Source organism: Opisthocomus hoazin, chromosome 3 (genome assembly GCF_030867145.1).
Source record: "Opisthocomus hoazin isolate bOpiHoa1 chromosome 3, bOpiHoa1.hap1, whole genome shotgun sequence".
Lineage (NCBI taxonomy): Eukaryota > Metazoa > Chordata > Aves > Opisthocomiformes > Opisthocomidae > Opisthocomus > Opisthocomus hoazin.
In genome coordinates, this window is record NC_134416.1 from 37,153,931 (window position 1) to 37,167,433 (window position 13,503).

Genomic DNA, 13,503 nt, shown 5'->3' on the forward strand with positions numbered 1-13,503 from the left:
ATGAGATGGCAGTCTGCTCCCAAAGGCGCTGGTCAGAACTTGAAAAATGACCAGATTTATCCATAAAACTCTGCATGCAATTAATGGAAGCTGTGTGCCTAAAATGCCTTTACAGCTTTTAGAACCTCAGAGTATGTCTACTTGCTATGTTTAGGGCAGAAAAAAAAAAGCAAATTTTGGATGGCTGTTATTTTTTTCTTCTTGAGGCAGGACAAACAATTAAAAAATAAAGGTTGTCAAAGGTACTCTTACTATGTAAATTAATTTTATTCAAAACAGATTAAAAAAACTGACAAAGCTTGCCTAACTATGTGAGGTAGTACATGTAGCAAAACAGAAGGAAGAATATAATATTCTGAAATACGAAGAATACGAATAAGTTTACAAGTTGGAAGGAAATAAATTCAACAACAAAAAAATAACAAAAATAAAGTATAACAGCTTTTCAGTCTTAAAGCACCAATACACTTTTCATAGAAAGAAACATAGTATCACCACTACATGTTCTTCATATACCATAATATGGTAAAATAATGCACAAGGCTGTTCACCGTAAATGCATTTTTAAAAATGGTGAAGCAACAAATGGCATAATAGTCACCGGGCTCCGTACCACTATACTTCCTGGCCTGCAGGAGTATTTGCCAGGTCATGAGGAGCAAGGTTAGCCTTTATTATGATTTTCTTTACATTTTTCTTGAACATTTACCCTCATATTAATGTATAGTATTTGGATACCATGCACAGCTTAAGGCCTCAAGCTTGCCAGTTTGAATGTACAATTCTCTGGTTTTGCTGAAACCCGATTTAGGTAAATTGAAGGAGTCATGCGGCAAAAATAAAGCATGTATGTGTGCAGAACTGCATTGCAGAACTGACAGCTTATTCCTTAATTTCAGGTTACTCCACTTCTCAATGCGAAGATTTTCTCAGATCCTTCAAGGTTATATATGTCTATCATCTCTCACTCTCTCATCCCAAGCTAGCTGAATGTCTGTGAAGGACTGGGCCATAATGAATCGTTTATTTGAACTAAAGAGCTTAGTAGCATCCAATAAGCATTTTATTTATTAACATATTTAAGAAATAATAAACATGAATGGCCCAGTCTCTTAAAAATATTTCTTTAGAGGAAAACATGCTAATATGACCCAGGACTTCCCTATAATTTATATTTTCCATTTGACTTCAAAATAGGTATTTGTACTTATGATTAGTGTGAAGTTGAAAACAGTCTACCTCTTCATTTATGCTTGCAAGGCTAATGCTACTGTAAATCATCAAAAAGTTATATATATTTTTATTTTACTTTAAGGCATGATTTATTATATTGAGTTATTGGGATGGCTTCTTTTATGTACATTGGAAATAAAAACTCCGGCCTCCCTATGGTATAGTTTTAAGGTTACAGTTAGTGGCATATATAAAGCACCATACAATAATATGTTCAGATGAAGAAAACAAAGAACATTTATGAGCTTTGAATTAACTGTATAGGAGTAACTGCTAAGAAAATATAGCAATACTTAACACAGGATTCAAAATACTGTTATATATCATTATAGATTTTCAAATGAATTTTTCTCCCATGTTTACTTTTACAGATTTTTTTCATTAAGATATGTATGTAATTTAAACTTTTTGGTGGAAAGCAGTATACATCTTCTGTACAATAATGTTACAGCTTTATACAAACATTAGGAATTATAAGAAATGGCCTTTGTTGTTCTCTTCCAAGCGCTCTGGTTTCACTTGCCTGTTTTACATCTTACTTGCTAGACTCAAATAACAGCAAATACTCTGAATGCCTTGCTTCCTGGAGGATTCTGTAAACTGAAACATAAAAACATTCCTGATGTTATTTTTAAGACTGCAACACTCCAATGACAACATTTTTGAATCATTAAATACAATTCCAGGATCCTGCAACTCTTCCTGTGATTACTCATAACTTTTAACTATCTAAGAATTGTTTTAAAAGCTGTTATAAATAAAAATTACATACATTTGAGATTAATTTTTCTTCCAAGCAACGTATTAGGAGCAAACGATAACATAAGAAGGTTCAAGTAATCCTTTGAGATGAGAGATTTTAGTTTAAAGAATAAAGCTCAGCTGAAGGAAAATACTAAAAAAAAAAGGTTTTGGGAAAAAGAAAGCATGCATCTTCTGCTCACTATTCTAATAACTACATTCAGATAAAACTTGAACAACTAGAAGATCACTTGTTTGTTAGTTGCTTATATGGTGAAGAATAGATTTCTAAAGAGAACCAATATTTTGCAAAAACAACGGAAATGCCTTCCGAATGGATAAACGTCTGGCTTCAAAAGAAATGACACAAAAATACCCAACTGCATGAAATTTTGTTAGGATAAATGTTTTTGTCTTATAAACTGAGCTATAATGTCATATTTAATGGTCCCATTGTCTTCTCTTTTGCAAACTCTGTCTGAGGCATATCTGAGACGGAAAGCGAAATGGAGGTGAAACGAAGGAAGGGCACAATGAAACAGGTTGCCTGCAACAGCGTTACAATCCATCTTCTGCTTCACAGAAGACTTGCATGGGACTGCTTGCCAAGCCGCTGACCTTCCAAACTTAACCAAGATGGTAAAGCACAAATAATTATTAAATTTGCAACACTTTTCCTGGCTACATCTCTACTCAGTGAGGAGATTTAGATGGAGAACAAAAGTGTCTTTAAAGAGGCACTCTTTCTGAGAGAACTGGATGGCTATGTGGAAAGGCCAAAGAGTACGTAAATTAAGTCATCCACTAAGCAAAGAAAATCGGTATTTTACAAGTTTCCAGGTTTGTTGAAAGGTTTGAGGGAAAGAGGCAAGACATCCTCCCTCCCCAATTAAAAATAAGAAAAAAATACTTTATCTTTTCCTACTTTCAAGTTCTCTGCAGAAACCTATGGAGCTTTTCCCCACACAAATTTCTTGGAAAGCCTACAGTTTTAGAGGTAACAATCATTCTTAGTTTTACAGGACTACAAGAGTGGTACAAGATTTTTTTTCTAAGGTAACTTCTCTATCTTCCTTTAGAACCTGGAGAACTCTTTCAGGGATTAAATTTTATATGCAACATGCAGCCATGCATTATCATCATAGAACACATGAATACACTGAATACAACTAAATGAACTTTCACAGCATCTCCATGTCTTTCAGAAAAACACTGGTAAAAAAGTCAAACCATAAATAAAAAAGACATTAAAAATATGTTTTAATGATTGTGAATTTTAGTGTTTGTGAATATTATTTATGATCCAAGCTCACTGGTTCAATACCATGTAAATCAGTACTGAACATTTCATGTTGAACCAATGAACTTGCATCAGCTACCAGCACCCATCTATTGCACTGCAGATCCTCTAACTTGGACAGAATAAATCACTAATATTATTTTTAAGAAAATCCCAAAGAAAGCAAAGGCAATTTTCTTATCAAGTATTGTGTTAGTTACAACAGAACCAGCAAAGTAAACAAGCGGGTTATTTTGGTTCCTAAGCAGCTTTTTAGCGTAAGGATTTATGAGCTTAGAGGAGGCAGGCAGCTCTGGTACCACAGCTTCTCCAAAGTCACCACAGCTGTTACACAAGCTCTGTAAATCACCCACGTTGGCCTATTTGTTTGGTTTCCAGCACTGCCCCAGGTACAAACAGACATAATGCAAGACTTTGTAAACCTTATCGAGGTGAAGGTTAAAGTGTAATCTTTGAAACTGGGCTCTGTACCTTTCTGAATATATCCCATTTTGAAAGGAAGCAACGTACACCTTTCTTTTGTCTACTGGCATAACATCAACATAACCGCCCTGGTTGCGGACTACACCAGCGTGTACTGCTGCTCGGCAGATACTGGATATCTAAAGAAAGAATGAGGAGAAGATTAGTTTTCAGTCGTCCTTTTAATTCAAAAATGTTTAGAAGAAAACTAATGAAGATATTTAAACTAAGTTCTAGGAAAAATAAAATAATTAGATTTATTGCATGACTAATATTATTAATCTTATAGTATTTAAATTGGTTTCATAGCAAGTAGGCAAATTATTAGGAATTTATAGGAGTACAGACACTGCCTCTTCAAAGATCTGCAGCATGAACCCAAAATCATTTATTTCAGGCTATTTCAGTTCAAGTATCAGGAACATGTTTGAATTCTTGAGCCTTTCAAAATGAAAGGCTCTATCAGCCTTCATTTCAACAGCAGAGAGGTAGTAAAACTCAGACCTTAGTCCCATTATTATAGATTAGAAGATTCAGAACCGTAGAACAGCAAAGGCACGATGCAGTCATGTTTCTAGGAGGAGGATGTGCTACCCCAAAGGTGAGGGCTGGACTGTAATAATTCCATACCTAGGTGCAAAACCTCAAACAGCAGTGCAATGATACATATTCGAAGGGAACACCACAATTTCCTATCCAGGCATGGGGAAATTTTAAAAGCTAATTAAAGATATAATCTGAGCATCAAACAGAAGACAGAGGTCTAAAATCATCCCTTAGCTATGACAGTTGATTAATGGCAGATATAATGACTTTAGCTCCTTAACTCTGAGTGAGGTAACAGAATCAGGAGGTAAAGATTTCAAAGTTGCTTCAAAAGAAGAATTTTTAAATCAGAGTCTAATTTCACAAACTTTACGCAGGTAAAATTCTCTGTGAAGCTAATAGCAGTTTCATTTGAGTGAAACCTACATTCTCTGGCCACTAATTCCTGTCACGAACCTATGTAGGTTCTGTAGATAATATCTACAGAAGTACTGCTCAGCAACAGTTTTGATAAAGTTCACTTAAATAAATTTTTAAACTTGCAGTCCTCTACTACTCTTTCAGCAGTTTAAAAATTAATCGCCAGATGAATGAAACTTCTTAGATACTCCAGAATGTAGGTTTCGATCTTCAACACACAGCACAGCAAAGTGTAGCTCCAGCTACAGTGAATCTCCACTTGAAGCCAAGTTGTTTTGTGGAATAAGTCTTCACTGCAATAGGTCTCTCCTCAACCAACCTTAAAAACTTAGCCAATATAAACATCAATAGCTGGTCACACAGACCACTATTTCAACAAAAATTGCATTTCTTCCAGTTATAATTGCAATAATTTATATCTGTTCCCATAGATATTTTGTAATCTCAATGCTATATAAAATTAAGAATTTAAAATAGCAATGATTTTCCTACTCTCATTCCAGGCACAGAACTTGCCAGTTGCACTGTTACATAGTTTGTCTTTGTTTATGCAAAGAATCTTCTGCAAAGACGCTTTAGAGTTTTTCTCTTCACCCTGCTGGCTGCAGTTTTTGAAGATGTCTGAAGTGATGCCATTTATGCTTCTCTGTCCTTTTTCTCCTCCTCTGAGGGCTACAAGACTTTTGCTATATCCTGAACACCAGTAGTCACCGTATTTTTGGGATTATAGCATCCTTTATGTACCCATAGTATAGGATTAATGTAAGATAAGATTGATCATATACAATTTAAAATATATAGGGGGCAAAATGGCCTCTGCAATACAGGATTACAGTCTAAAGAAACAAAAGATGAGATTCGCAAGCAACTAACTACAGTGAAGAACTAGAAGAACAGTATTAATTACCGGTACTATAACAGAGTAGAAACTTTGTTTTCAGTTCATATTGGAGATACAAAAAATGGCAGAGGTACAATCGGGGAGAAGAAAGATAAAGTTTTGTCACCCCTGCAATACTAACCACTTTGTCTATGTCATTAGATAGGTAGATACCTTCCTAATTGCATTTGAGGATAGCTAAGATACTGGCTGTTCCTATGTTATTTAGAAGTCTCTGGTCAAGTAAAAAAGAAAGGAAAAGTCAGGGGATGGAGATTTTGACAGACAACTGGCTGATGATATGTTGGAAGCTATTGCCAGTAAAGGATGGAGTAATTGCTAGGATTGGTACCACAGTTGGTTACTGGATCAATGAAGTACCGCGAGGCTAATGCACAACATTTTAAAGCTAAATGCAAGACACTTATATGTGATAAACTAAAAAAGGAGAGGTCAGAAGAACGGCGTTGAAGAGGCCAACTCAGAGACTATTTTCAGATTAAAATAAACTGATATTCTGATGCTTTCCAAAAGAGATTGGAGAACAAATGTGAATACTTTTTGAATACATGAACAATTAAATGAGCGTAAATGCATAATTATGAACTAGTTTCTAAGAATAGAGATGAATAAATGCATATAGTTTTATCAATATATATAGAATGTAATTTTTTTTAGAAAGTATTTGTCTGCTTTGAGCTTCCAAGTACTTCTCATTGGCTTGGCAGTCAGATTCCGGTACTGATGCCATAATATTTCCTACACTTAACACCATTATCCTGATCAGACTTCCTCAAACTGTTGAGGTGAATCTCCTGTTAATTGAAGAAGATCACAATTTCACACTTAGGTCTATCACAAATTTCAGCATATTATTGGTATTTTACATTAACAGCCTTACACCACTTTCTGGAAGTCTTCATCAGATATCTGGGTTTATTTCTTTAATTTTGATGAACTCACTCCAAAGGACATACAAGACAGTATCTTTAAGTTAACATAAACATTTCATACAGCATTACATGACCCCGCTTTATTGCTGTGCTGTGAACCCTCTGAAATTCATTAGTATTTAACAGGTCAAGACCCTGAATACCAAGCTGCTTAATTATTTTCCTTCTTCAGCTACTCAGCAAAATACCAAATATCTACCATAGCATAGCAGTACTCTGCAAAGGCATTTTAACCACAAGCATCTCTCCCTCACCATGACAGGACGACAGAACTATTTAATAGCTTTTTTACATCATATTGCTTATATTTTGACACAGCAGAGAATTATGAATACTTTTGCACAAGTATTAGGGAAATATTTCCATATATGGTTACTGAAACAAAAACTAGTAAGGCCAAAGTCCTCAGACAGTATGAAATTATACAGTTCCATCAAATTGTTTAGATAAAAGACCTTTGTTGATCTCTAGCCCCCAAAAAGAGCCTCAATTTTTTTGCAGAATTGCTCAATCAACACCCATAATGTAGTCACTACTGGTAAGAGATTGTCGTTGGGAAAATGTCGCCTACTGTGAAAACAATGGGGTAAATATAAACCTTAATCTCTTTATAAATTTTTATAATGCAACTGGAATGTGGTTAAGAACTTCTACCATACACATATCTAACGTGTGTCCACTAAAATAAAATTTCACCAAAAAAATCTGCATGCGAAAGAATTTTCAGCTGAACTACTGCAGCCTCTCCTTCTCTCTATGAAAATGTTTATTATTTAGGTACTTTGATAATCCAGGGACTAACAGCAACAACAAAGGACAATCTCTGTACAGGCAGGTGCTGCAAGATCATCTCCAACAGAGTTCAGATAATCACATCAGGCCAGATCAGATCTGATCAGACCAAAGTCAGAAAAAGAAAGTTTAACTAGATTATCACGAATACTACAAAAGCATTTTTGTAAACATATCTTTTTGCATTAGTGACATCTATTAACACTATTTGCTTTTTTTTTTCTTAATCTCTCTGCAAAATCTTCTTCATTTACTGAATGCAAGTGGTCTAAGAAGTAGCGCAAACAAATAGCCATGTGCATATATGCATACATCCAGATACTCATTTTTGAAACAAAAGAAGTTGCAGGAACATCACAAAAATGCTGTCTGTTTTGTGGAATCAACCAAGTAGATCACGGACTGCAATTTCATATAAATTTGCTACGAGAAGTGGGCAAATGAATTGTATATATCTATAAAAAATCTGCCTGTGAATACATGAAAAACTGCAAAAGAGGACAAACTTATTAAATAGATTATTCTTTATAAATACTTCACCTGAAACTAGTTCAGTAATATATTATCATGCACAAAACAGCCAATCATATTTTTAGTGAATATTTCAATAAAAAGTATCTCAGTTGTAAAATAGTTTAAATGTTACTAACAAAGGAACATTGTAGAAAATCACATAATGCTGATACCATTGATGGAAACATCTGTACAAACATCAGTAGGACACATCTGTCTACATCTGAGCTAGGTGCCCTAGGACCCTTCTGTAGGAAATGGAGAGGAATGGACATCTCTATTAGACCATTCATCTCATACTGAGGTACACACTCCAAAAAGTTCAACTGAATTCTGCTTTGCAGACGCCTATCAATTTCCTTCACCACTATACTGTGTGTACTACAAACTACCATAAACCTAACCTAGCATAGCACCTGCAGTGTAGAAAGCTACCCTGACAGCATCTGAAGTTGATAAGAAGACTCCCATCCCTGGTTTCTTACCTGTATTTATGTCCATTTTTCCCTAAAAGCAGTATGGTTGCACACATTTCTATACAATGGAGATGAATAATGAGATAGTACATTTGAAATAATTTTAAAGCATAACTCTATAATACTAATTAAAGTTATCTGGGACTTCTTCAACCAAAGGAAATACATATTCTGAAATGTTCTCTTATGTAAGTTAAACAGAAATGGGTCTTCTTTCTCCTACAACAAAGTCTTTTCTAACACACCGGGAAACTTTGGCTGTAGCCTTTGATCGCAGCCACAGAACTGAAAGAAAATCATCTTCCACAAAATGGACTTTCATTGAATCTATTTTCACTGCCCCTATTATACACGTTAAGGACCCATTTCCACATGCACAAATCAATTTGTTTCTTGAACTGGAAGTATTTCTCACACATGTACCACTACAAGAGTGTTTTCAGGACAAGTTACTCTGGTAATCTAATGGACATCAGTCAGTTTCAAAACAATGATTGAATAAATATTTGCATATTATTTTCACACATTTCAAAGTGATGGAAAGTAGTGAAAACCACCACCTGACCCAGCTGGTTGCCATACTATTGCTTATGACAACTAAAAGGCAGCTAAAACACACAGTTCACTGGCAAAAATGTGAATTGCTCTCTCTGCTGCTACATCCCGGCTTCTCCGTAGAGAGAGGACAAAGGAGCGGCACAGAAAAGAACTTTCTACTCATTCTTTCTACTTACTTCAGAACTAAAAATGATGTAGAAAAGACAGAAAAAAAGAGTTGACTAGGAAACAGAACAATAAAAATACAACATTAGTCTGTTAAAATAATATGACAATGTGAGATACTTTCCACAAATACATCAAAATTCTGCTGCAAATATTTAACTATCTACACAGATAAGAAATACCCCAAATAATGAGACTGTTCACATTTATTTTCAGAATATATTTTTTTTTATTAGTTTACTCTGACAGAAGTCATGGTTGCACCAGGCTTTAAAGAGCAAGGGTTTAAATGAGAACAAATCAGTGGGAATTTTGATAAAAAAAAGAAAATATGGATTCACTGACTACTGAAGTCTACAATGAGTTTTCACATAACTTTCCGTATCTTCAGCAGCTATGTACTATTAACTTAAATGAGAGCCTCTGATAAAGAACTTTTGAAAATACTGTAAAAAATCAGTATATGGGGAAAATTGAATATCTATAATATATCTTATTATCTTTACATTATAGCTTTGCATAGTTTTTTACATTTCATTATATAATGCAATGTAAATCACTATACTTACATCAGAATAAATTCGTGTTCCAATTACACGAGCATAGTGTGGATTTGCCTGCATACAGTTGTGAGGACAATACACCCTGAAATATCAAAAATAAACCAAACACAGTTAGGAAGAATGACATCAGAGTATTAGTATATCATACTCAACATCAGCAGTACTGAGTACAAATCAACTTGATGCAAACATATGGGTCCCTACTGATACTAGAAGGCTGTCAGTTTTTGAGGCTTTGACAATACGGGTGAGAGCACTGCTGATGTAAGTTGTGGTTCATAATAAAGTGCTTGAAAACATACTTCAACAAGTCTGGTCTTCTTCTCTTTGGACAAGCAGATGGTGTTCTTGTTCAACATATGTGAGGCCAGTAGAAAAGCCAGTGAGAAGAGAGACTGTTCACTCTTGTATTATTATCTGTTTCTACAGCATCCTATACAAATTGTACATTTGAATACCTTCTCAGGGGAAGCAGATCTGAATGAGGACCTGCTATGATGCTGATGACCTGGTGATGCAAGTCAATATAGCAATTTATAATGAGGATCAGCACTTGGCATCTGTGGCTAAAATGAAAAACTTTGGCAAGTATTGAGATTCCTAGCTGATTCTAGGAGATCGGAAAGCTACTGAAACAAAGACTGTTTTTATTCAACTGCATTTTGTTAAAAATTGAGAAAAACTCTCAGTCATTTGCGCCTGCTATAGCTACAAAATGCTCAGGAAAACCATGTGGAAAGCCAACAGTAGTATAAAAGGTATCAAAAATCTCATCTGGCAATTGCGATATGCTAGAAAGAAGAAGTGTCAGTCAGCTCCAGGTCTACACTGAGCTGTTTCCTTGAAAAAATGGGTCATGCCCTAATGGCTTTAGAGCCGCCCTACACAGGGCAGCCCTGGGCAAGTGTTCTAATTGATATTCGGCATGTCACACCACTTGGGCATGCTACAGTCTTCGCAGATGGGTAAATAAAATAGGCTGATGCAGCTAGGAAACAGATTTTTGTCTGAAGGAAGCAACGTGTCAAAGAGGTCTTTTGAAGACCTGCTAATTTATGATTAGGGCATGAGAGGGGAAAAATTAGGTTGTGCAATCAATGCCATAGCAAATTACTGCTTGTAACTCCTGAGACTACATTTTCAGAATTAAGAGTATGCTCAGAATCTTGAATGAATCACTGCTGTTGTGAAGTTCCGTAAGTTGATGCATCAGAATTGATCAGTCATTTTTAACCTTATTTTTATTTTAAAATTTTATTTTTCTCTTAATGAATCTAGTTTTAGTCTTTAATAACGAAGAAAAAAAAGCAAAAGATAGAAGTATGAGATTGTACCCATCCATTCCTGCAGTCCACTCCTTCGCTTACCTCTCCACATCTTCGAGCCAGAAAGCCAGGACTCATAGCCAAACACCAAACAAGTCCATGGACCCAAGTGCTACATGAAGGGATGTTTTCCTAGCAGTCCTGGCTTTGTACTTGCTTCCTCTACTGGCTGTAGGATTGCTATGAAAGTAATCCTGTGGATATCTCCAGCTTAGCTTGCGGTAAATCATGCTACAGTGTATTTACCTTTGACTCATCTATGGTTTTAAGAACTGTTACTGATTTCCTTCCTCAAAATATTGCGGCACAGGCTCCTTTCAAACAGTTAAAACATAGGCTTCAAAGAAATGGCACACATTTAAAGCTGCTAACTGACCTGCAGACCATACCTTACCTTAACAATATATATTTCAATTTTTTTGCAAACTTATTTGCTCACTCTGTCATCCAAAACTCCCAAACAAGTTGATAACTTCTATGATAAATATCTGCATGATATCCTTTCATTGTATGTGTTTTACAGGCAAATAAACTGAAATGAAGTGTATTTTGCCCAAGGTGCATAGATTTAACAGTGGAAAAGAAAAATGTATTTTACTTCATACTCTGGTGTAATCAACAACAATTTCACTAAGATTTGCCAAGGGACCAAAGAAAGATCTTTACAGGCAAAAGAAAGTGAGATTCTCTTAATGAAAAAGCCTGTAATCATCTTTACCTACCTTAGACCAAAGACTAAAAGACTGGTAAAACATTTCTGGCTTTACTTTTACAGCTGCTGTTGTCACCTTTATCAACGACAACTATAGATAATTAGTAACTGACAGAAAGTATAGCAGCACTTTGAATTAATAAGACTCAGAATTTTACCTTGGGCAGTGTGAGGCTGGTTTTTGAAATGGGCACAGTTGTTCCACTGTTGTCTCACAGGTGACAGCTTGAACTGAAGAAAGTAAACCAGAAACGAATAAATGCGAGCTATTTATAAAAAACCAATTCAAAGTAGTACTGAGTTGAAGAGAAATAAATGCTAACCTGTTACTTTAGAGACAGTGAAGGAGTTAGCAGACTGGTATTTTCTGAAAAAGAAGTAATAGTCAGCAAAAAAAAATTCTTCCAACGATTTCTTCTAGCTAGGAGAATTGTTATTAGAGAATCTAGAGAAAACTCAAGACATTGCCCTCAATCAATTTTTACTCGCTGCACCCTCTCTCCCCAGTTGTGAATCTATTCATTGCAATGACACATTTACTTTGTACTCGCAGTGAATCTGTTTGAAAACCAGGAATGCATATTAAACTCTTTCAGTAATTTAATTTGCTAAGAGAATAAGTGTGCTAGGAACAAATTATGCAATCTGTTTGTCCCTCAGAGCGTGGCAACCAAAATCTGTGGTTGAGAATTGCTCAGAAGCATCCGTCTACCAGAAGAGATCATTCACTTCCCCCAAAAAGTTCATTCCTACAAACAGCTCCAACACTGAAAAGCATTTCTCCTGGCAGCCTTTTTCAAAAATATCATTAAATTTTACTTTTGGATTTGTGTCTATATTCATTTATCACCAGTATCACTATAAACCCAGTATAACATGTAACAGTCTGTTTTTCTTAGTAATTACATGGTACTCGCACATTTCTGGTTTTTGTTGTCATATAAAGCCAGGTATACACATTCTGTTGTTACATTACAATCGATAAACACTTCTATTTTACTCCCCTCTGTCTCCTATTTTACGCACCTTTTAGTCCTCCTGTAACTCATTGGATATGCCTCTGATTTTAATATATTTCATCTGTAACAAAGAAGCTGATGATGCTTTTGGCACCCATAAAATTATTTATTATTTGAAATAAATTTATAATTTATTTATATTAAATTTATAAATAAATTTATTATTTATTATAAAAACCCAAGGAAATTATTCCCTATTCATCTTTGAAGCAAATTACTCCTTTGTGCTCCATAGCACTGCAATTTGTATTCAGAAACTGCTTGCATTAGTTTATTTAGTTGCTTGGTCCACCAATTTCACATTTGCTCATTTATTGGATTCCAGTTTGCTTTCTTGGCGTTAGGTCATACTTCTGTTGCCCTAGCATTGTCAAACACTGACATGGGAATAGTTCACTATATTCTATTGTTGATTAGCTTGCTGAGATATTGTTAAAAATGGTACTCTATACTACAAAAATGCAACAGTTGAAAAAATTTCTGTAATTAGCAATTCTGATTATAAATTAAAGGAGCTGAAGTTTAGGGAATTTGCTATATGTTGCACTGACATTCCCTTTTCTGCCTTTCTGCTTTGTGATACGCACAAGAGGTGAGATCCACTTCATTTCATCTATTCATTGAATGGATACATAGTTTATGCAAGGCTCTATCTAGACACTGGTGAGAGTCAGGTAGCTGCAAGGTATCCCCAGCCTTATTGATGGGCCTTTTGAAGATTGAAACTTTGGTAAATCATCTTTATTTATCCCAAAGACTTTGATTTATAGACTGACTTGTGAAGTTGATGCCTGATCAGAGTATTTTGTAAATTCACACTAAAGTTGATGTCCTAAATACTATAG

The 13,503-nt window shown here is 35.2% G+C and overlaps 1 protein-coding gene across 3 annotated transcripts in view; it reads right to left on the reverse strand.

Annotated features, from left to right (window-relative positions):
- Nucleotides 1–276: 276 nt before the first annotated feature.
- CRISPLD1 (cysteine rich secretory protein LCCL domain containing 1) overlaps nt 277–13,503 on the reverse strand; it is a 41,848-nt gene continuing 28,621 nt past the window's right edge. The window contains exons 11-15 of one of the 3 annotated variants that reach the window (XM_075415988.1): nt 11,963–12,006; nt 11,798–11,870; nt 9,609–9,684; nt 3,746–3,876; nt 277–1,833 (exon numbers count right to left, since the gene is read on the reverse strand). In XM_075415988.1, coding sequence (XP_075272103.1) covers nt 1,782–1,833; nt 3,746–3,876; nt 9,609–9,684; nt 11,798–11,870; nt 11,963–12,006 — 376 coding nt within the window. In that variant the 3' untranslated portion in view covers nt 277–1,781. Of the gene's footprint in view, nt 1,834–3,633; nt 3,877–9,608; nt 9,685–11,797; nt 11,871–11,962; nt 12,007–13,503 lie in introns of those variants that run through there. The other 2 variants (XM_075415989.1, XM_075415987.1) reach the window with 2 other exon arrangements.